General features: G+C 57.6%; 2 protein-coding genes across 6 annotated transcripts in view; both read right to left on the reverse strand.

The window, feature by feature from the left end:
* Positions 1 to 429: 429 nt before the first annotated feature.
* On the reverse strand, positions 430 to 4,767 carry SLC27A3 (solute carrier family 27 member 3). 3 transcript variants are annotated; one of them, XM_042975551.1, is made up of 10 exons: positions 4,112 to 4,767; positions 3,657 to 3,866; positions 3,191 to 3,349; positions 2,520 to 2,644; positions 2,127 to 2,321; positions 1,933 to 2,023; positions 1,596 to 1,794; positions 1,294 to 1,391; positions 1,038 to 1,168; positions 430 to 746 (listed from the first exon to the last, which is right to left on the reverse strand). In XM_042975551.1, exons 1-10 carry the CDS (start codon positions 4,689 to 4,691, stop codon positions 570 to 572), a joined length of 1,965 nt encoding a protein of 654 aa, XP_042831485.1. In that variant the 5' UTR covers positions 4,692 to 4,767; the 3' UTR covers positions 430 to 569. The 3 variants fall into 3 exon arrangements, with proteins under 3 accessions (XP_042831485.1, XP_042831484.1, XP_042831483.1); XM_042975550.1 differs by having other exon boundaries at positions 1,921 to 2,023; XM_042975549.1 differs by having other exon boundaries at positions 1,596 to 1,725; positions 4,112 to 4,761.
* A 1,007-nt stretch (positions 4,768 to 5,774) lies between these two features.
* Positions 5,775 to 21,772, reverse strand: part of INTS3 (integrator complex subunit 3) — a 37,975-nt gene continuing 21,977 nt past the window's right edge. For all 3 annotated transcript variants that reach the window (XM_007088024.3, XM_042975548.1, XM_042975547.1), the window contains 22 exons: positions 20,930 to 21,027; positions 19,223 to 19,414; positions 18,196 to 18,283; positions 17,636 to 17,715; positions 17,162 to 17,253; positions 16,729 to 16,835; positions 15,923 to 16,042; positions 15,513 to 15,642; positions 14,715 to 14,769; positions 14,355 to 14,458; positions 13,490 to 13,534; positions 13,174 to 13,293; positions 11,359 to 11,512; positions 10,292 to 10,360; positions 9,411 to 9,486; positions 8,938 to 9,051; positions 8,569 to 8,617; positions 7,602 to 7,769; positions 7,285 to 7,385; positions 7,054 to 7,126; positions 6,732 to 6,888; positions 5,775 to 6,624 (listed from right to left, as the gene is read on the reverse strand). In XM_007088024.3, coding sequence (XP_007088086.3) covers positions 6,547 to 6,624; positions 6,732 to 6,888; positions 7,054 to 7,126; positions 7,285 to 7,385; positions 7,602 to 7,769; positions 8,569 to 8,617; positions 8,938 to 9,051; positions 9,411 to 9,486; positions 10,292 to 10,360; positions 11,359 to 11,512; positions 13,174 to 13,293; positions 13,490 to 13,534; positions 14,355 to 14,458; positions 14,715 to 14,769; positions 15,513 to 15,642; positions 15,923 to 16,042; positions 16,729 to 16,835; positions 17,162 to 17,253; positions 17,636 to 17,715; positions 18,196 to 18,283; positions 19,223 to 19,414; positions 20,930 to 21,027 — 2,270 coding nt within the window. In that variant the 3' untranslated portion in view covers positions 5,775 to 6,546. The remainder of the gene's footprint in view (positions 6,625 to 6,731; positions 6,889 to 7,053; positions 7,127 to 7,284; positions 7,386 to 7,601; positions 7,770 to 8,568; positions 8,618 to 8,937; positions 9,052 to 9,410; positions 9,487 to 10,291; positions 10,361 to 11,358; positions 11,513 to 13,173; positions 13,294 to 13,489; positions 13,535 to 14,354; positions 14,459 to 14,714; positions 14,770 to 15,512; positions 15,643 to 15,922; positions 16,043 to 16,728; positions 16,836 to 17,161; positions 17,254 to 17,635; positions 17,716 to 18,195; positions 18,284 to 19,222; positions 19,415 to 20,929; positions 21,028 to 21,772) is intronic.

Consider the following 21,772-nt stretch of genomic DNA (forward strand, 5'->3'; position numbering starts at 1 on the left):
ATAAAGTTAGAATCGTCCGAACTAGGGGGCCGAGTGGCCCCACCCTTTCCCCTCACTAAGAGAAGTGTCTAGGGCATCCTTGTCCGCAAAATCAAACCTGTTTTCCCTGGTTGGCTCTGTTCAGCCCAGCCGCACCCGTGTCTGTGGAGACGCGGGGGGGGGCAGCGTTTCTATCTCTGCCCACCCGTGCTGCGCCACAGCCCCCAGGGAGTGAAGCCGGGAGGGGACACACAGCACAGGGAGACCTCATCTGCCAGGGACTCCCCGAGGACAAGGATCACATGGGGTCACCTGAGAGGAAAAGGCCCAGGTCCAGACATGGAGCTCGGGCCTGTGTGAAGTCAGGGCAGAGACGTACGTGGCTCTGTGCCAGGGGAAAACGTCGGAGCGAAAAGCGGTTCCACCGACAGGGAAGACGGACGCCACAGATCAGAGATTGGCCCTGGCCCCATTTATTACAAAATAATGATTACAAATCTGGTATAAAAAAGACCCCGGGGGAACCCTGGCGTACCTGCCACACCCCCACCCCACAAAGCCGCTCCCTGACACCTTGGCGGGGAGGGCTCTCAGATGCGAAGGTCCCCAGCCAGGAGGGCACTGTACCGGGCAGGTGTGAGGGGCAGGTAGGCACCCCCAGCCCGGTCCAGAACGTAGAGGGGGTCAGACAGTGCGCTCGGGTTAAAACCCTCCTTTGTCATCCGAACCTTCTGCTGCTTGAAGGTTTCTGTGGTGGCCAGAGACTCCTGGAAGGGGTGTCAAAAGGGGTTGAAGGAAGGAAGGGGTACTTTGCCTGAATTCTGTCAAGGGGCAGGTCCCGGGAAAGGAGGCACGAGGTCAGGGTTTGGGATAGGGGGTCACAGAGAAGGAGCCAAGCCCGGAGGGGGGCGTGAATGACGGACAGAGTGCACATCCAGGAAGGAGCTGTTCTTTCCCGCCAGGGACGGAGCTGCACAAGGACCCCCGCGTGGGGTTTGGAAGCCGTTGGCCGCCGCGGGTGCAGGAGCTGAGAGGTGGGAGCAGGGGGACTCGATTACCTGGAGCCTTAGGAATCGAGGCCAGGCGTAAGGCGGCAGGTTCTCAGAAACGTGGCTGTAGAGCTGCTCAAGGTCCAGGGAGTGGGGGGGACGCAGGACCAGGGCCGCCATCCCAGCCCTACCTTCGTGCCCTGGTGGTGTCGGGGGAAAGGGCAGCTGTTGTGGTGAGCCGCTCTGAGGCCTCGTGTTCCCTGTGCCCTGTGCCACCAGTCCAGGGTGGCAGGCCGGCTGCCCTCCACCTCCCGTGTCTTGGCACCTGGCACGGTAACTCCGTAGACGTTCACCTCCTGAACAAAATCCAGGGACTCCAAGGCCTCCGCCACTTCGGTCGTGGCCACGTTCTCCCCTTTCCACCTGCAAGAGGGCAGAGAGTCGGGGCCTTATGGGGGTGTGGGGAGGACGCAGTCAGGGCGCCAGACGGTCACAGGGAACAAGGTCTGAGAGGAGAGCTCGGGTGAGTGGCTGGGTTTGGGTGGGAGTTAGGGAGTTAGGTTTAGGGGGTTTGGGTCACAGAGGTCAAATGTCCAGGATAGGAATCAGGGTGTCCTGGACAGATACCTGAAGGTGTCTCCAGTACGATCATGGAAGCGAAGAAAGCCTTGGTCATCGCAGACCAGCAGGTCCCCAGTGTTGAAGAAAACATCTCCAGGCCGGAAGACGTCCTTCAGCAGCTTCCCGCGGTCCAGCTCTGGTCCCCCAGCATAGCCGAGGAAGGGGGACTGTTGGCTCACCGGGGCCACCAGCAGCCCAGGCTCACCTGCAGAGCCGCTGGGGTCAGGGGGAGCTGTCCACCTCGCCCAGAGCTTCCTGGCCCCTCGCCCCACTCTCCTCCCAACCCTCTGCCGGCTGCACCCCCCCCCCCCCCCCCCCCGCCGCCACCAACCTGAGCACCAACCTGGAGATGTGGCCACACAGTGCCCCTGGGTGTCCCGAACCGGCTCCCCTGTGGTGACATCATAGCGAATCAAAGAGAAGGGGAAGACATGCTGGGGGAAGGGAGACCCCGGCACTGGGTCATTTCAGTTGCACGAGCCCCTCCCTGCCAGCCCCACCTTCCACGGGGTCTCCAGCTCCTCCCCCACCCCTTACCTTGTAAAGCCAGGAAGCACGCCCCACAGCACCTGGCTGGCCCGTGTAGTTGAAAGTGGCAACATTGCCCTCCGTTAGGCCATACGTCTCCAGCACCTGCAGCGGCCCGAAGCGCCGCACAAAACGCTCCCAGGTGTCCGGGCGCAGCCCGCTGCCCACCACCAGTCGGACCTTATGCCCCCGTTCCGCCTGGCTCTGAGATGAGGGGAGATGGGCAGAAGGTTCAACAGCAAGATGCCAGCTCCCAAAAGGGAAGCCCCGGCATCCCAGGCCCCTCACCCCACCCTGCCTGCCGTTCTCGTCCAGCCCCCAGGCAGGCGTCCCAATGTCTCCTGCCAGCTGCCCATCTCCCTGCCCGGTGGCGGCAGCTCTGCCCAGGATGTGCCCACGCACCGGGGGCTGGTTGACAAGGTATCGGCACAGCTCCCCGATGTACTGGAACACCGTCACCCCGTGCTGCTGGCAGTCGTCCCAGAACTGGCCAGCTGAGAACTTGGACTTGAGCACCACTGTGGCCCCTGCCAGAGGTGGGGAGAGAAGGGAGGAAGGAAGGTGAGACTGAGGGCTGTGGGGGGAGACCTGACCCCCTCCCTCCCGGACACCAGCCTTCACTGCAGTGTCCTTCCGGGAAGGCCCTGCTGGGACGGTCAACAGCAGCCCAAGGTGGCCCTCCTGCTTTCCTTCCGGTGCCCCAGAGAGGTTAATGCCCTTTCCCTACTTCCTGTCCCCAAACAGTGCATCCTGTATGCCTAGGCCCCCAAGTCCCAACCTTCTTCTCCATTTGCTTCTCCCTGGGCTGACATGCTCGGCCCTTAACCCCCCTTCCCCCACGTGGAGTCTGGAGACCTCCCTAGTTCCTCAGTGTCTAGGTTGTGCGGGTGATGCTTCTCCATTGTAGCAGGAGCTCTTGGAGAGGACACCTCTGCCTCCTCCCTCGTCTGGAAGTGTCCCCAGGTGAGCGTACCACAACAGGTACTTAAATAAACGTTTGCTAGGAAAAAAAAAAGTTTGCTGGACGACTGAAGTTTGGGGAGGGTCGAGAGGTGGGAGTGGGAGAGACTGACCAATGCCCAGGCAGCCCACGATGCCCAACAGGGAGCCAGACATGTGGTAGAGCGGGAGGGCAAGGTAGATCACATCCTCCTGGTGGGCACCGCACAGCTGGTAGAAACCCTGGCACTGCAAGATCTTCAGGTGGCTGATCCGTGCAGCCTTGGGGAGGCCTGTGGGTGATGGGGGAGATGGGTGGAACGGTCTGAGCTCCAGGCCCCGCCTCCCTCAGCCCCTGCTGGGTAAAGAGGCAAGGCTGAAGCTGATGCCAAGCTGTCGGGGAAATGGCGGGAAGTTCAGGGAGGTGGAGAAATGAGGAAGCGCGGCAGAAGCGAACGCAGTCGTGGTTGGGATCTTGGGATGGGCCCGGGGAGGGGGGTGGAGGAGTGGCCTGGGAGTTGAGGCCACGGTTCCTGTTCCCAGTGTCTTGCCTTTCTCTGCCTTAGTTTCTGGCAGGGGAGTCTGGTGTCCCGTGCTCACCCGTGGTGCCGGAGGTGAAGATGTACAGGCACGTGTCCATTACGCTCTGGGGGGCAGATAGGTACCCGGGCACCGGCTCATCCGCTTCGGCTGAGGCCTCCGCCAGCACATCGCTGATTCCGGCCAGACGGGTTTCGGGGCCTGCAGCCCAAAGATGGAGCCCCATGGCTCTCAGGGCCGGCAGGTCAGGCTCCAGGGACTCCAGGAGCTCTGGATGGGGTGGGAAGGCAAAGCTCGGCGGCCCAGAATGCCTCCCCACCCCACAGCCCACTTGCGCCGCCCTCGCCCCTCCCCACCACCTCACTCCTCCGGGCGAAGGGTGCGCATCCTCCGTCACCGTTCTGGGAACCGAAGACGCAGCCCCGTCGCTTCGCAAAGCCGAAGCCTCATATCCCCAAGCACCCTTTCCAAGCCCCTGCGAGCCAGCTGGGCCCCTTCTGCAGTCCCGGCCTCACCTGGCGCCAGCACCAGCGCGCGCGCGCCGCAGCTGCGGAGGCAGTGCAGGAGGGGACCCCGGCGCAGGGCGGCGGGCACAAAGGCCGCGCGCAGGCCGGCCTTGGCCAGCCCGAACCAGAGCCACAGGAACTCCGGGCAGGCGGGGAGCAGCAGCGCCACGGTGGCCCCGGGGGCCAGAGGGGCCGCGGCGCCGGCCCGCTCGTTCCCCGCGCCGCCGCCCGGCCCCGCGTCCCAGCCCCGCGCGCGCAAGAAAGCGCGCGCAGCCCGGTTGCTCTGACGCTCGGCCTCCGCGTAGCTAAAGCGTCGCGCGCCGTGAATGAGGAAGACGTGCGCGGGGCGCTGCCGGGCCAGCTGCGCGAGGCGCCAGGCCAGGCTGCAGCCCCCCTCGGGGCCCCTCGGGTCGGCGGCGGCCGCGGCCAGGGCGCGCGCCCGGAGAGCCCGATTGCAGCGCAGGACGCGCACCGCGAAGGCCAAGTCCGCCGCTAGCCAGCGCAGCCGCGGCCAGATGTGCAGCGTCCGCAGCAGCAGCAGCAGCGGCGGCAGCAGCAGCAGCGGCGGCAGCAGCAGGAGCCCGGCCATGACGCCCTCGTCCTCCGCTCGGCGCCGCCGCTCCCTCCCGAAAACTGGGGCCGCTCGCTTTGGCGCGGAGACCTCGCCTTCCCGGGAGCGCGCGCGCGCAGGCACACGCCCCTTTCCCACCCGCTCCCGCCCCCCCACCCCCACCACGGGCGCGGAGCCGAGGCCGGGAGGTGCGTGGGGGGCGGCCCCGCGCTCGCTCCCCGACGGCCGGGAACCCACACCCTCCCGGGGCCGGGTTTTCTCCCACAGAGCGTCCCGGCCCGAGGCCGCCCCAGCGTCTCCCCAGACACACCGAGGAACTCGGGCCTCCGGGCCTGACCCGAGCCCTCCCCCGGCGCCAGCAGCGGCGTCAGGGGATGGCTGGGGGCCCGGACGGCCCGCGCTCTGGAGGGGCGACGGCGGAGGCCCCTCCCTTCGGGCAAGGGCGCCAGTAACTGGGGCCAGTGAATGCTTTCCATCCAGGTTTTAATTGGGGAGGAGGAAACGGGAAGGATGGGGGGCGGGGGTGGAGAGGCCGGAGTAGTTAGCTTTGAGGGAGGGGAGACTGGATTGGTAACAGACCAGTTTGAAGGCGGGATCTGTCCTCCACCCAGACGTCACTCCTCCCTCCTCAGTCTGCCTCCCGGCCAGCCAAGGGGCTCTCTTCTGCGGGGACACACGGATGGGCAAGTGGCCAGACCGGGGAACAAAGAGGGTCCTTTCTCTCTGGGATGTGAGTGCTGTCACTAGGCGCACTTCGGTCCTTCAGAATCCGAGTTGGGGCACCCCTCACCCCCCAGCCGTCCTCCGGTGCTTGGTGACCACATAGACCTACTCAACTGGACAAATACTTATGCCGAGGAGAGAGGCGCAGGGAGGGGCGGAGTTCAGCAGGTAGGGAGATGGTACCCCGACAGGTCAGGGCCCGGCTCACAGCCCACGTCAGCAGGGAGAATGGGCAGGTGGGCAGTGTAGAAGCCAGAATTCCTCTTGCTCCAGACAAAGGGGTGGGCAGGAAGGCAAGAGGGGACCTTGCGGGGCCACAAAGGAGAGGGACGCCCTGTAGGTGCGCAGGGTAAGTGGGGGCAGCTACTCCAGCACAAATGAGGTTCTGGCTTGTTTTATTGTCACTTAAAAACTTTTAAAACGCGATTATCTCTGCCAACAAAACAAAACAAAACAGACAGAGCCAAGGAAATAGGACCATTTGACAGTTCTGTGGGCATGGCTCCCTCTAGGGAGTCCCAGGGCTCTGGCCCCGCCTGGGGTGCCAACATCAGGTCAACACAAGCTTCTAGGCCGGTGGGGCCGCGGCCTCCCTCTCTGGTCCCTGCCTGAACTCTTGCGGCACCTGCCCCATGTTAAGAACAGGCAGGTGGACCATGTCACTGACGAAATGCCCACTGCACACAGGAGGACAGAGGGCAACTATGAAATGCGTGTTCAGGGCAAACCAGGGCCTGATGGGTAGCGTGGGAAGGGGCACCCACACACCTTTCTTCTTTCCCATACCTGGCCTCTCTGGCCAGCAGCCCCATCTGCCATTTCTCTTCTCTTTGGGAGGCTGGGGAGGGGCAGGGGTGGAAGACCCGCACGGGCCGGGTTTCCCGCAGCCTCTGGCTTCAGCGGGATGTGAGTGGGTAGGAGCAGCAGTGTGATGGGACCGGAGGCCCCTGGAGAGGAAGGGGGCAGGGGCTGGGGCTGCACGGCGGCTTCTCAAGGCTGAGCCAGAGGAGGCAGCGCGTCCTTCCCACCAGGTGAACTTTGGGCTGGGGGACAGAGCGTCTCCCCACCATCTCCCCAGCCCTTATTAACCTCTGAATCACCAAGGGGAGGAGGGCAGTCTGAGCAGGGGTGGGATGGGGGACACAGGGCCTCAGTCACTGTCAGACCCCACTGCAGAGGACCCTTTCCGTTTCCGCTTGGTGGGCTTCGGTTTTGCGTCTTCTTCCTCCTGAAAGAGATTTCAGGGGTGGGGGGTGTCGTTAGCCTGGGCAGCTGCTGGCCCCAACCGCACCTGCTCCCACTGTGGCTGCTGTGCACGGTGGCGGGGGTGCTCACGGAGGCACTGCTGGAGCCGGACTCTTCCTCGGCGTTGGGCGGCTGGGTGGCGTTCTTGCGGCTGCGGGGGCTGGACAGAGCTGCTTTCCTCCGGCTCTTGGGTGGCTTGGTGGACGAGTCCTCGTATTCCTCAGCCAGGGAGAAGAGATCGCTGAACCTGAGGGAAAGAAGAAGGCGCCCTCAAGCACACTCCTCCCAGCCTCTTTTCCTGCCCCCTGCCTGGGCCTGTTGCCCTTGCTGGTCACTGAATCTTCATCCCCAGCAGGCTTCCTCCCCTGGGCCTCCCACCGCCTCCCGAGGCCAGAAGTGCCAGGAGCCTTACTTCATCTTGTGGGCCTCATCACAGCTTGCCTGCACGTGCTGCAGGGCCTGCAGAATCGGGGTCTGGCTAAAAACTGGAGGGAAGAGGGAGAGCAGGGACGGAGGGGCAGTGAGAGGGCCGGAGCTCATTCGGCTCTCCGGCCCCCACCCCCACCCGTTCGAGGGCCTTCGAGGGCCGGCCCGAGCCAGGGCAGTGCCATGCACGATAGGCTCGGGGGTCTGTGGTGCATACAGTTCTGCTTGGTGTTGGTCAGGTTGAGACGAAGGTTGTCTAAGTGCTCCAGGATCTGCTCCAGGGTCAGCTGGGCCAGCTTGCTGCTGGAGCTCCTCAGGCTGCAGGAAGTGGCGCGGCCAGAGTCTGAGCTCGAGGGGAGTGGGACACCCTCTCCACCCCGCCACCCCGAGGCAGCCCCTAAGGGGCAGGCCGGAGCAGAACAGGGGCCAGCCACAGGGCGTCGGGCCAAGCGGGGAAGGGGCCGTCCTGGACCATGCAGCTCCAGGCCACCAGGTGTCACCCCTAGCCAGGCGGACGGCAGGCCCGGGCCCTACCTCTGCCTCTTGCGTGGGAGGCTGTTGTTCTTGATGAGCAGGGACTTGATGTGCTCAGCCAGCAGCTCATCATGCTTCATGCACCAGTGCCGCAGGATGCTGGTGGTGAACTGGTCGTCCGGGTGGCACGGCCTACTCAGCACCATCTTCACCATCTCCTCGCTGGGCCTGGGTGCGCGAGAGGGGTGGGTGGGGGGTGCTCAGGAACCCCTGCTCTCTCCTGCCTACTTATTCCCCAAGCCTCAGCCCTCAAACCCCACCCGAGTCTGCAGCTTCCTGCTCCCACGCCCTCTCCCTCTTCTCTCTGGGCCCAGGAATGCTGGTTCCGTGCTTTGCCGAGCCAGGACACAGACGTGATTCTGCGGTTTCTGTGGTGGTAGCTGGCACGTGCTGGGGAAGCGGCTCACCGAGTCCCCCCCACCTTGCCCAGAACAGTCGGGAAACGGGCCAGGGAAGCCAAAGGACAGAACGGTATTCAGCCCGAGAAGGCGCTGGGGAGAGGCTGGCGAGCCACAGCCCCCAACCTGCCCACTTCCTGAAGGACATTCCGTACCACCTCTAATCTCTCAGGACAGAGCAGAGAAGGTGGAAGGTGGGCAAGAGATAGGAGGGAACGGACCCACAGCTGCTGGGAAAGCGCCAGCACTGGAGGGTGGAGGGGCCTCCTCCACGGGGCCTCAGGAGAGGGGGGGATGGGGAGCAGGAAACAGGGATGTCCGGTCCCCACCCCACCCCCTCCTCCCAGGGCAGCTCCTGGTGGGCAGGGGTGCAAAGTCGAGAGGAAGCCCGGATCCCAGGGGAGCTGCTTGGTTGTAAATCATTGTGGGGGAAGGGCAGAACAGCAGATGTCCACAACAGGAAGAAGTGTGGCCGGCTTCCTGAAGGAGCAGGACAGGAGCCCGTTGCAGGGGGGCTATCTTTTGGGACACTGTGACTGGGAGCTAGAGTCCCCGCAAGTAGAACTCACTTCTCTCTTCGGAGCTGAAGCAACAGGCAAGACAGGGCCTCTGGGTGCTCTGTGGGGTGGGGTGGGGGGCAGAGGCTGTTGAGAGGGCGGCAGAATTCCAGGGAGAATCCTAGCACGTCTCCCATCCCCCAATCCACAGCCACTCAAAGCAGCAAGGATGGTCTTCCAGGGTAGAACAACCCGTCCCTGCTCCCGAGCCCCTGGCTCCTGCCTGGCACGGCGTGGGCCGGCTTGCAGGACACCCCTGAAGAGCGGAGGTGACCGACAGGGAGCCTGGCCTTCAGCACTTCGCCTTCTGGAGGGGCAGCGGTGCGGCCCCAGGCTTGCCCCGTCCCTCCCCCAGTTCTCCCTGCCCGCGACCCTACTCACCTTTGTATTTGAGGTGCTGCAGGATGGGGATTATGGTCTCCAGGGGGATGTTGTGGGCCAGGAAGAGCTGCCAGGCACAGTACTGCTCAAAGGTCTCCCAGTCCAGGCTCTGGACTGCAGGGGACAGAGAAAGGGGGGCGTTCTCTCTCTCATTAGCACACACACACAGGGCTAATCCACAGACTACCAGCATCCCAAGGAGGGCTGGTACGCAGGTGAGGACAGTGACCCTGACGCTGCAGTTAAGTCTCCCTTTCCACACAAAGTGTTATTTTCAAAGACTTCATATCGCTTCTGTATTCCCACAGCCTAAGCAAGAAACAGATCCAGAGACACTGCCCAAGACCACACAGCAGGGCACAGTGATGGTCCACCCCATCCACAGCCCCAGAGTCAGCTCCGCTGTTACTAGGAAATACCCAGGGCTGCCACGCCTCTCTCCCCCAGGTGTCTGAAGGGGTCTGCTCACTTACTGAGAATATTGAGGACTGAGTCCTTTCGAAACATAACCAGGTTCCCCATCATCACATGGCAGACCAGCTCCTGGAGCTAAGGACGGGGAGGAAGAAGGCAAAACCCATTGGTTCTAAAAGAGGCCAGGAAGCTAGTACGGAGGGAGAAGCAGGAGGCCTCACACAGGGAAAAACCAGGGGAAATGAAAACCTAGTTTAAAGGGCTGGGGATGAATGATGGATGCTGGGGTATCTGAAGGATAAAGGGGCTGGTAAAGAGCAATAGGCCTGTTTGGAGGCAAAACATTAAAAAACAAACAAACACACAAACAAACAAACCATTAAAGTGGTTTCCACGCCCAGATAACAGAGGGAGAAGGGCAACTTGTCTCCCTGGCTCGAGTCTGGGCCCCGACCCATCCCAGCCTGTGCCTGGGGAGGAGGGAAGGGCTGGGAGGCAGAACTGTGGGACAGAGTGTAGCTAGGAGAAAGGCAAAGAAAGAAGGGCTCTTCTCTCCTGAATGGGGCAAGTGAGTGGCGACGAGAGGCAGAAATGGACCCGAGCTCAGTATGAGAACACATTAGCAAAGCTGCAGTCTCCCGGGGTCTGTGCACAGTGGAAGGCCAACGGCCTGATTATTTGCACCCTGTGCCAAGGGGAAGGCCAGCTGAGAGCGAAGGAAGAAACAAACAAACAAACAAACAAACAAAAAACACCACCTTCTCACTTTCCTTGTGGAACTGGAGTGTCCAGATAATACAGAGAATGAGCCCAGCCTGCCTCCCAGGGGGTCCCCTTCCCTGCTAGCCTCCCCCCACCCCCGGCCTGAAGTGCACACAGGTGCAAGCCAAGGCCTTGGCTCCCGTCAGCTGGCTTCCCACGATGAGAGCTTCTTGTGCACCTGCGCAGAGTCAATAACAGCCACGATCATGTTCAGCAGCTCGCCGCTCCGCAAGGTCTCATCTGGAAACTGGACAGAAAAAGACAGAAGCTGGGGCAGGAGTCCAGGGTGCCCCCGTTGGCTTGTACCTCATAATCCACCCCCTTTCTTCCCGCATGCTCAGGGGATGGCAGGGTTAAGCAGGATGGTGGGGTCCTAACACGAGTCCCTAAACAAAGATCCAACAGCTGTGAAGCCAGGACTCTAACCCTTTAAGAACTGATATTTGTTCTCTTTGTGTCTGTGTGTGTGTGTGTGTGTGTGTCAGGAAAGGAATGGGGAACCGTCTAGAGATGAAACCAGAACCTGAAAGGAGTGGACGTGACGGTGAGTGCCGAGCTGCAGCGGTGACAAAATAAACGTTCCTGTCTGGCAATAAACACAAACCCGCTCTATGCTAGCCCTCAGGCACAGAAGGGAAGGTGCGGAGTGTGTTTGGGGTGTACGAGGGGCAAGAGGCTTCCCTTCTTGAGAGGGAGCAGAGGAGGAAACTGCCGCGTGCTGGTCATGCCCCCTTCTTCCGCCCCTGCAACTTCTGGGGAGATCACAGTTCCTCCTGTTGCGCCCACACCCTGTTTCCTGATGTCCCTGCGCCTGGGAACTTCACCCAGAGGAGGAAGAGAGGGTGTCCCTCTCTTCCGATGTCCCAGTTCCTAGAGAAGACAGTGAGTGAACAAGGAAACGCAAGTCTCCACCACAAAGGCTGTGGTCCTTGGGAGCCACTAGAGAGAAACTGAGGGTGAGCCATCAGATGGCAGGAGGGCCTGTAGTGTGTGAGTGTGGTTGCGGCTGGGGGACCTGTGCTGGGTCCAGAGGGTGTGGCCGGAGCTGGGAAGCCAAGTGTACAGGCCCAGACCACACCTCACACCACAAGGCACAGAAGAGGAGACATTTTGTAACTTTTAACAGAGGGAGGCCCATCGAGCCAGCAGGGGTGGGTGAAGTAGGGTCAGGGTCGTATGCAATGAGGCACATGGTGTCGTGAGCCTGCCCTGCGCAGCCGCGCCCAGAGCCCAGCAGACACTGACCTCTGTGTAGATGGAGGGTGTGAGGTGGCACAGCAGCCGCACGTCGTCCTCCTGACAGGCCTTCATGTCCATCATCAGGCAGGTGTGCAGGTCGCCCAGCTGGGTGGCCTGGGCAAAGGACTCATACAGGTTCATCTTCCCAGCAGCGGCTTTGCTGCAAGACCAGTTGGGCCTGAGCCAGCAGCCCGTCCCCTCAGTCGCACCCCCCACCCCGCCCCGGAACCCCTCTGCTGCCCCTGATGCTCTGGGCAAGTCTGTCTCGTGGCCCTCTCCTGCCTTCCTCAGTGCTCCCGACAGGGCGCTGACCACACACAGTGAAGCTGCCAACTGGTGACCGTCGAACACAGGACAGGGCTCAGATGAGGCCAGAAAGCCGAGCAATGAAGGCAGGAACACAGGCAGGCCCCCACCTCACATCACATACGAGCAATTGAGAAGAGGTTATAGGCCTGAACATAAGAACTGAAAACCACAGTCTTGGAAGAAAACACAGGAGTAAATCTGCAAGATACCACAAGCCCAAGTGACAGAAAAAAAAATAAACATGACTCAACAACACGTAAAACTTCTGTGTCTCAAAGGGTGCCATCAAGGGAGTGAAAAAGACAACCTGCAGAATGAGAACATATTTGCAAACCAGATGTTTCATGAGGGACTCGTATCCATAGTATTAAAAAACAAAAACAAAAAAACCCCCCAAAAAACAAAAACTCTTTAAAAAATCAACAATAAACAGATGAATAACTCAATTGAAAAAATAGGAAAGGAAGCGACACCTGGGTGGCTCACTCAGTTAAGCATCCTACTTGGCTCAGGCTCACAGTTTGTGAGTTCAGGCCCCATATCGAGCTCTCTGCTCTCCACACACAGTCTGCTTAGGATCCTCTGTCTCTCTTCCTCTCTCTCTGCCCCTCCCCCACTCATGCTCGCTCTCTCTCTCTCTCTCTCAAAAATAAACATTAAAAAAAAATGGGAGAGGATCTGAAGAGACATTTCTCCGAAGAAAATATGCAAATGGCTAATAACAAGCACACAAAAAGATGCTCAGCATCATCAACCATCAGGAAAATGCAAATCAGAACCACAACAAGACATCACTTCACACCCATCAGGACGGCTGTGATCGAAAAGCCAGATAACAACAAGTATTGGGGTGCACGTGAAACACTGGAACTCGGTTGCTGTCAGGCAATTCCTCACAAATTTAAAATTAGGGGTGGCGTTTGACCCACAGTTCCACTCTTACACTCCGGGAAACTGAAAACACATGTCTAGGTAAAAACGTGTCCATGAATGCTCAGAGCATCTCTATTCACAACAGACAAAAAGGCAGAAACAAACCAACGTCCGCTGACAGGTGAATGGATAGACCGTGGTGTGTCTATGCAGAGGAACAGTATTTGGTCACAAACAGAAATGAAGTACCAATCCGTGCTACGAAGGGGATAACCCTCTAAAACGTTACACTAAGTGAAAAAAGCCAGTCACGAAAAATCACACGTTGTAGGATTCCATTTATAAGAAATACACAGAAAAAGTAAATCTATAAAGACAAAAAGCAGAGCAGTGATAAACAGGGGTGAGGCGAAAGGGACAATGGAAAGGTAACTGCTAAGTGGGACACACATTTGTCTTGGGGGTGACGAAAGTGTTCTAAAGTAACCAATAGCAATAGTAGGACTTTGCAAATATACTTAAACCCACGGAATGATGTACTTTAAAGCTGTTATCAGAGAACACCCAAACACACAGAAGGCCCCGGTGATGACGGCTGCGGCGGGGGAGTCAGCGCACCCAGGGGAGGCCCCTACCCACCTGGCCCTCAGGTAGTACAGCAGGTGGTAGCCAATCTTGGGCTGTTTCTGATACAGCTCGGAGAGGAGGTCCAGAAGCAGAGAGAAGCTGCTGTTGTCCTCCTGCATCTGGCACAGGTTCCTGGATGTGACAGACGGGAGGGAAGGACAGAACTTGACGTGGGCAGACTCTCCTGTGGAACTTCTGGAGAGGCGTGTCTGTGCCCCCTGCAAACCCCTTCCTTCTGGAAAGGGAGACCCATTACCCCAGGACAGAGGCATATGCCTGGTGAAGAGGGATGACAGCACAGCAGTGCCCCCGACGGCTGGGTCCTTACCTAAATATTAGGTAGAGAGGCTTTCCCACAGACTCCTCCAGGGACCTGCAGGAGGGGGGTGACATCTAAGGGTCCACGCGAGTGGAGAAGGTGGGCTGCAGGCAGATGTTATGGAGGCTAGATGCCAGCCCGCTCCTGTCCTGACCAAAGGTTAACTTCCTACTGCTACAGAGAAAACAGGTTCCTAACAAGCACCACAGTCTGCGTTGTGGCTGTCATTGAAAATGTGATTTCTGGGGCACCTGAGTGGCTCAGGCGATTAAACGTCCAACTCTGGCTCAGGTCGTGATCTCACAGTTTGTGGGTTCAAGCCCTGCATTGGGCTCACTGCTGTCCCCCTCTCTCTGCCCCTCCCTGGTTTGTGCTCTCTCTCAGATATAAATGAACATAAGAAAGAAAAAAAAAAAAAAAAAAAGAGATTCCTGCCCTTCAGGGAAGACCCAGGCAAGGGTCCAATCCCACCTAAAGCAGCAAGGGCTGGGGCCCCTGGGCTCAGTAGCAGCAGCAGGGCACCCAGGAAAAGGCGCTAGAGGCCACTGTCCCGTGCTCTGCATTCAGCAGGCAAAAAGAAATCCTTAAGTGAACGGGCACACGTTGAGACTAAAAATAAGTGGAGAGAGGGACGTCTGGCTGACTTGGTCGGCAGAGCACATGATTCTTGGGCTTGGGGTTTTAAGTTTGAGCCCCACACAGGGGTGTAGAGATTACTTGAAAATAAAATTTAAAAACGAACAAACAAAACAAGTGAAGAGATGGTTTCTCTCAAGTCCACAGCAAGATGCCTCCTGGACTGGGGCTCCAAGAGCACACTTCTGGCTCCCAGAAGCCTGTGGGTGGTGGAGGGGTCAGGAGAGAGATGCCTTACTCCTCAGTGATCTCCTCAGGCAACACCTCCCCTCGGAAGTGGGCTTTGAAGAGTTCCTGCAGGCAGGAAGCAAGGACGGACAGCTGCTCCGAGTCAAAGTCTTCCTGGGTGGGGACAGAGGGGGAAGGTTCTCACCACCTGACCCAAGCCTTACTGCCCCACCACCCAGAGCCACTGCACTCATCTGCTGCTACCTCCAGGACCAACAGGCCCTTGCCCACCAGAGGGGACCCGTGTGGGAGACGGGAAGGAAAGAGTCAGATGCTCGGGTGGGGAGTTCTACTCTGGGCGGGCTGGGCTGCTTCCTCCCTGGCCGGGGGGGGGGTGGGGGGTGGGGGTGGGGGGGTTGGTTCTCCTCACCTCCAGAACCTGGTCCACGATTTCCTGCATGACCTCACACTGGGCCTCGGTGTCACTGCAGTGCGGGATGGAGAGGAAATCGCAGGGACATACATGACAGCAGAGGGCAGGACACACACCCAGCAAAGCACACTCACGCACAGACAAAACAAAGGAGGCCTGTGTGAATCCAGGCATGGGTGGGGGCAGGCTTTAGGGCAAAATTTACTGCTGTCCAGGCAGAGGCCCTAAGAGAAGGGAAATGCCCACCATCCTGCTTTGGTGCTCAGAGGCTCTTGTCCCTGGAACCTGTGGATTTGGGGTGCCTGGGGGGGTTCCCCAGAACCTGTGGTGTTGGGGCACCTGGGGGGGCTCCCTAGAACCTGTGGAGTTGGGGCACCAGCGGGGGCTCCCCAGAACCTGTGGAGTTGGGGTGCCTGGGGGGCTCAGTTGGCTAAGGATCCAACTTCGACTCAGGTCATGATCTCACAGTTTGTGGGTTCGAGCCCCGTGTCAGGCTCTGTGCTGACCGCTCGGAGACTGGAGCCTGCTTCGGATTCTGTCTCCCTCTCCCTCTGCCCCTCCCCCACTTGCACTCTCTCTCCCAAAAATAAACATTAAAAAAATTAAAAAAAAACAAAAACAAAACCATGGAGCGAGAAACAGGTGCTGGGGAACGAGGAACCTCACAACCTAACAGCAGAAGGCACACCCCCGGAGCCCCCACTGCCCCCCACCCCACGCCCGGGCACCCCACTCAGTACCAGGGAGGAGGCTGGGGCTCGGCCTCCCGAGCCTGAGGACAGGACCTGCACCCACCTCCCCTTCTGGAGCTGGAGCACTTTGTCCCTTAAGGACTCATCCAGTTGGTCAAGATACGGGGTGATATCCACTGGCTCCTCCACGACAGTCTCCTTGATAGGATGGAAGCGGAACTCCCTCTTCTTTCCTGGAGGGAGGAATTCACGAAAGCAGTCATTTGCCCAGACACCAGCCACAGGGACAGCCCCACACGCCGGGCGTGCAGGGGCCCCGCAGCGTCGTTCCCTGCATGTGGGCACACCCAGGCTCAGGAGCAAACAAGGGCAGGGCTCCGTGCCCTGGAGTCCCGTCTAGTAACCCTGCTAACACAACTAACTTGGGGGCCGAGTCCACAGAGGCCAGGCCGCTCCTGCCACCTGGTCCCCTCGGGGCCGACACCACCCAAGCCCCTTCGCTGCCGCACGCACCTCTGCTGCTGAGGTCCTCCTCGTCGTCACTGAAGGCTGCCTCCGCGTTGTCGTAGCAACCCTCATCCTTGTCTGACATGTGGTTGTCCATCTCCACGGAAACCGGCTCCTCAAGTTTGACTTGGGAGGAAAGAAACAAGGCATCCTGTGACCTAACATGGCTGACACCCTGGAAAGGGGAGGCTGGGGAGCAGGTGGGCTTACAGGGAGTTCATGACCTGAGGGCATGACAGACCCTGGAAGGACACCCTCTTGTCCCCACGACCTTCCACGATGTGCAGGGGTTTCTGCCAGGAGCAAGAATGGCAAGGGAAGAGACTGCTGTGCTTTGCTCGTGTCGGCAAATAGGTGAGACCAGGGACAGTCCCAAGGGCTCTTCGCTTCAAAACCGAGTTGAGAAGCTCTGCTTGGCTTCAGCCTCACCCCCAAACACAAAAGGGTGTGTGCGTGTGTAACTGGGAGCAAGACCTGAGACCCAACATGACCCCTGTCCTCAGGGGCCGGGGCGCAGAGAGAGGGGAGGCAGACACACATCCCACCAAAGCCTTCCCTGTGGAGGGGGAGGGGAGGCTATTTAGGAAGAGAAGAAACAGGCGCTGAGGAGCAAGAGAGGTGGGCAAGAGTCAGGGAGGATGAGACAGACGGAGAGCCAGAGAAGACAACACATAAACACATCAAAAGAGAAAGTGGGGAAGGAGAACCTGAACCGGACAGTCACAGAGGTGGAGACCCGCACTGGGGAGACACCCTAGACGGCTGAGAGCCCTGGGCGTCTCTAACAGGTGACGGAAGGGAGGGTTCCATACCTTCCACAGGAGGGCTGGGTGAGCTGCAGAACTCAGGGAACTTCTCCCTCAGCATTGCCCGCAGCTCCTTATCCAACTTGGGGTTGTCGAACAGGGGAGCCAGATGCCTGGTGGGGGGGGGTGGGGGACACGAATGAAGGTCCGCATTGCAGCTCCTCACTTCTAATGCGGCGTGCACTTAGAGAGAGAGGTCTACGACCAACCAGTAAAGCTGGGCCATACTCAGAGCCTTGGGATATGATGGGAAGACAGAAATTTCTCTAAGAGTCAAGAGGACATATTCCTAGCAGTCTGAGGCGGAGTCGGTACGCTCTATAACAGTCAAGAGAAAAGGCTCAGCAGTGGTCTGACACTTTCTGAATGTGCCTGGCTTAGGGACACAAGAGAAAACAACCCTTCCTCCCACCTGCCTATGGGCACATGAAGTTCTTACGCCAAGACCCGTTTCTCCACAATGTGGTTGAGGGAGGAGAAGACACCCTGTCGCACGTGGCCCTCCAAAGGTGGATAGAAGTTGGGAATGATCTGGAAGGGAAGGGAGGGGAGAATGAGCACATGACTTGCCATCCAGAGTGTTCTGCTGAACCAGATCTAAAAAGCTGCTTCAGTTTTGATCAGAAGACACTGGGGAGTATGACTACAGAAAGGTCTGGAATGGTCCTGACCATTCCAAGCTGCTACAATGGTTAATTCTTACTAGACCTGGCCTCAGAGAGACCAGATTCTACCTTAAGTCATTATCCTTGAAGTCGAGAAAGCCCATGGAGACATGGAAAGATCCCACCGGAGATGGCGGGAATAGGGAAGGGGAGTGTTCACTGACTTGGGGGCAGGACCTATGATTACAGCTGCTCCCACAATGAAGGGCACTAGGAAAACCTGTAAGGTGAAGGGGACACACACTTACACGGCACATGAAGTCCAGGAGTGTGGCAGTAATGGCTGGGTGTGGCTTCATGGAGTGGTGCATGACCAGGATGGCTGGTTCTGGAGAAGGGAGAATTAAAGGGTCCCCACTTCAGGTAGTCTATCCTCAATTCCATGAAACAAGGCATCAAAATATAGGAATAGTTCCAGAGAGCTGTATCCCTACCCCCTATTCCCATTGAGCAGACCCAAAAGCAGACAACCCCAAACAGCTCCTAGCCCTCATCTCCCTTGTCCAGCATCCGGCTTAGAAGAGGGAGGTGGTGGGAGAGGAAAAGCAGGGTGCGGCACAGCTCTCTGCCTAGGCCACTCCACCGGAGCCCCAAGCATAAGGCTCTAGGGCAAAAGAGAGGGAGTGAGTGCTTGGCCTCACAAAAGCAATCTTCCTTCTACATCAAGGGCGCACCGGTGAGGAACAATCGAACTGCTCCCAGATAAGCTGTCTCCCCCGACGCTGCCCTGAGGTTTATGACCACCGTCACCGAGACTAGGCAGTGGCCTGGGAGATGGGGGTGGTGTTGCCTGCTCCCAGTCACATACCTATGTTCATAATGCTATCCTTGTCTGGGCTAAAGAACAGCCAGTCGTAAAACAAAGCCAGCTTGGCATTGGAGGCAGCGACATTTGACTGGAAGAGAGAGGTGAGAAAGAAGGGCTGGTTTCATCAAACAGCTCCCTTTCCTGCACAAGCGCAAGGCAGCCTCCAGGGTTCACATGGCTGTGCATCTAAGAAATAAATTCAGTTCCTAGTGAGACAGACAGAAGCCTCCAGGGGTGAGGGGCACCCAAGTCTGCATACGAATGAGACTGGCCATGGTCTCACCGACCAAGGGGCCAGGGATTGGCCTGGGTTCCCGTTCGTTTGTCCAGAAGAACACATTCCTGCTCCTAGAAAAGGAGGACGGGGCCTAGCTGACACAGCACTCAGACCAGGGCCTAGGCTCCCCCTCCTGGGCTCCTGGGGCACATTCCCGGCTGAAGGACCCCTAGGAACAGCCTGTGATTGTGTCTGAATCAGCACATTCCGAGGACCCAGTCAACAGGGGGAGGAGAACTCTGTTGGAAGAGGTCAGAAGGTAGAAGCCAGAGAGCAGACAGTTTGGAGCTTCCCTAGCTAAGGAACAGATAGGAACATGCTGAGAAAGAAATGGCTCCCCTGGTTTGCACAAGTATCCAAAGCTGATGCCAAAAGCCTAGGAAGTGAAGGTCTGAGACAAGCCTTGAATCTGAGGAAGGAGCCATTCAGAGGAGTAACCACACATGGTTCTTGGAGCTAAAAGTAAAGATAGGGAGGCCTCAGAAATCTGGGCTTGGGGACCAGCAGTAAAGACAGAGAACCTATCCAACCACAAACCCAGATGGGAAATACTGAGTGTAGTCAACTTCCAGAGGGACAAACCTAAGCAGGACAAAGGCTGACACTCAGCGGGAAGAAGTGAAGGAAGGGGTACTGCTGGGTAAGGGTCAGGAGGCCAAGAGTCAGGAAGAAGCAAGGAAATATGGGAAACTCAAGGGACGAGGACCCTTCACCACCCCAGAGCCTCCACCCTACAGCCCAGCCCCTCACCGTGCACGTTGTCAGGAGCCAGCCGATGATGGCCCATCGGGGCAAGATATCTGAACTCAGCACTTCGTTAGAAGGGTGGACAACCCCACAGATGTAGCGGATGAGGTCACAGCGCAGAGACTGACTGTCTGGGGTTGACAGGTACTGGCGCTGGAACCAATCCTGGTAGCGCTTCTGTTGCCCGAACCGCACCTGGAGGAAGGGGGCGCTGGAGGAACTTGGAAGGAAGGGCGGGGTCTCGGGCGGGGGAACGGGAGGGCCGCTCAACACTAGGCGTGACCTACACCTCCATCTTGTGCTTCAACTCATTCGCTAACTCACATTTTCTTCTCAGGAGAGACCTTCCTTCCCAAAGGAAGACTTGCTGATTTAAATCTTCCCCGACTGAAAAAAGTTGCCAAGAACCTTCCTCACTCACGTCTCGTGCCAGGGCTGCCTTCGTTCCTGCCACCAACCTAATGTCCCAATTGCCCCCAACTGTGACTGCAGCTGGATTTCGGTTCCTTCCTCCTGCTCCAGTCACTGAGGCTCCAGTTGTAAGCACTTTTCTTATCTTTTCTTATTTTCGCGAGCCCCTTGTGGCCAGCAAGGAGTGTTCCTCGAGAACAAGGACTGAGCCTGACAGCTGACCAAAAGCTTTCTGATGTCGAGTGACTAAAGGGTCACTATCCCAGGTACACAGACCCTCCAAAGCTTCTTGCAGCAATTCCTTCCCCCAGTCAGACTCTAACGTGGTTACAAATAGCAACACTGAGTAAGAGCCGAAATCTGGTTTTCCTCTTCTATTCCCCAAATTCAACCAAAGCAGAGAGCAGAAAGGCTAAAAAGAAAGATACGTCTAGACCAACACTGTCCAATAGAATTTTCTGCAATGATGATGGCTACTGAACCACAACTGAGGTACGGAATCTTTTATTTTACCTAGCTTTAACTAATTTACTTATTAAATTATTTTTGGCATTTATTTTTAGTAATCCCTACGCTCAACGCTCAACGTGGGGCTTGAATTCAAGACCCTACCTTGAGATCAAGAGTCACATGCTCTACCAACTAAGCCAGCCAGGTGGCCCTAGCTTTAACTAATTTAAACCGCAACCCGAAGGTGGCTACTACATGGGATAGCACAGATCTGCGCGGTTCTCCTGGATGACTCAGGAAACCAAAAGTAGACTAGGCCAGAAGGCTCCCCAACTCCAGACTGGCTATAGAGGAGCTGCTGCCTGGAAACTCTGTTAAACAAACATAGATTCCTCAATCAGATTATGTGGGAGACTGGGATCCTGGGACATGTATATTTAACATGCTGCTCACCCGATCCTGCTAGAACTCAGCCATGTTTGGAAGCCACCAGGCCAAAGCTCTTCCTGAGAATTCACATGTGGCCATAGGAATGGTGGGTTTTCCAGAATGAACACCTCTCTATACGCTTTTACACACATTTCACATTTGTGAATTACATAATTTGGGTACAATTTTTGGTTTAGCGATGGTTTTAGATAGACTGAAAGCTTCACAAGAGCTCCAACTATACCTATTTTACTGAACACTGTATCCCCAGCTCATAGCACCTGCCCAATGCCAGGTAGATCGGGTACCCACTTGGCCACCACTCTGCCAGCCAGCACTCAACGGTAATGCATCTGCAGGCTGGAGGAAGAAGCCCAGCTAACCTGCAGCTTCTGCTCCTGCTGCAAAAGATTAGCTTACCCGGGAGGTCATGAAGAGGAGCTTAGTCTCCATATCTGGGGTTAGACGACACGCCAGGAATTTTCGGGATGTTCTGGACTGAAGAAGCTGCAGGATACCTGGACCAAGTATGTAAGGGAAGAGAAAAGAGAGAAGCCTGAGGACCTTCCAGAAGGAGTAGAAGGCAGGTGGGGAACCTGGGCCAGGTACTTATGGCCAGTGGTCCTGCTCATGGGGAAACTCTAAGACCAGACCAAGAGAGGTCAAGCACAGATACAAGCGGGGCCTCTAATCAGCATCTGAATGTTCTGCTCCAACCAACCACCATCCCCAGGACCCAGATATATTACTTCTTTTCTGTTCCTGGCCGTTCAGAGCCCCCTACTCACAATATCCAGTTGGCAACATGTGGGAAAGTTAGGGGAAAACATGGGAAACCCTAGCCTCTCTTTCTGCTCCTTATGGTCCCATCCCTGGGTCCTGGGATTAATGTGGTTGTGGTATAGGCACGGGCTCTGGAGTCAGACAGACCTGGATCCAAATCCTGCCTCTGACACTCACTAGCTGTGTGGCCTTGGGCAAATTACTTAATCTCCTTGAGCCTCATTTTCTTTATCTGTAAATATGGAAAGTAAAATATCCATCTTACAGGGTTGTCCTGAGGATTAAATGAATCAACACACGTGTCTAGCACAAGTAAGCACTCAAAACAACTCAACACATGTCCGATATAAGAGCAATACAATATAAAGGAGGACCAGGACCTTCCCCTTCTTTCCTGACTCTCCAGGGCTCAGACAACTGTTTCCATGTGCACATGCGTGCGTGCTGGAGGTGGGGAGGGACCCTGAAAAGGGAAAACAG

The sequence above is a fragment of the Panthera tigris genome, chromosome F3, assembly GCF_018350195.1.
Source record: "Panthera tigris isolate Pti1 chromosome F3, P.tigris_Pti1_mat1.1, whole genome shotgun sequence".
Lineage (NCBI taxonomy): Eukaryota > Metazoa > Chordata > Mammalia > Carnivora > Felidae > Panthera > Panthera tigris.

Excerpts from the sequence above, each read along its gene's own strand:
- SLC27A3 (XM_042975550.1), bottom strand. The coding sequence starts at position 4,691 with ATGGCCGGGCTCCTGCTGCTGCCGCCGCTGCTGCTGCTGCCGCCGCTG. Across the intron at positions 3,867-4,111 it reads CGCGCTGGTGCTGGCGCCAG|AGCTCCTGGAGTCCCTGGAG; the intron begins GTGAGGCCGGGA and ends CACCCCATCCAG. Across the intron at positions 1,169-1,293 it reads CTACGGAGTTACCGTGCCAG|GGCACGAAGGTAGGGCTGGG; the intron begins GTGCCAAGACAC and ends CGACACCACCAG.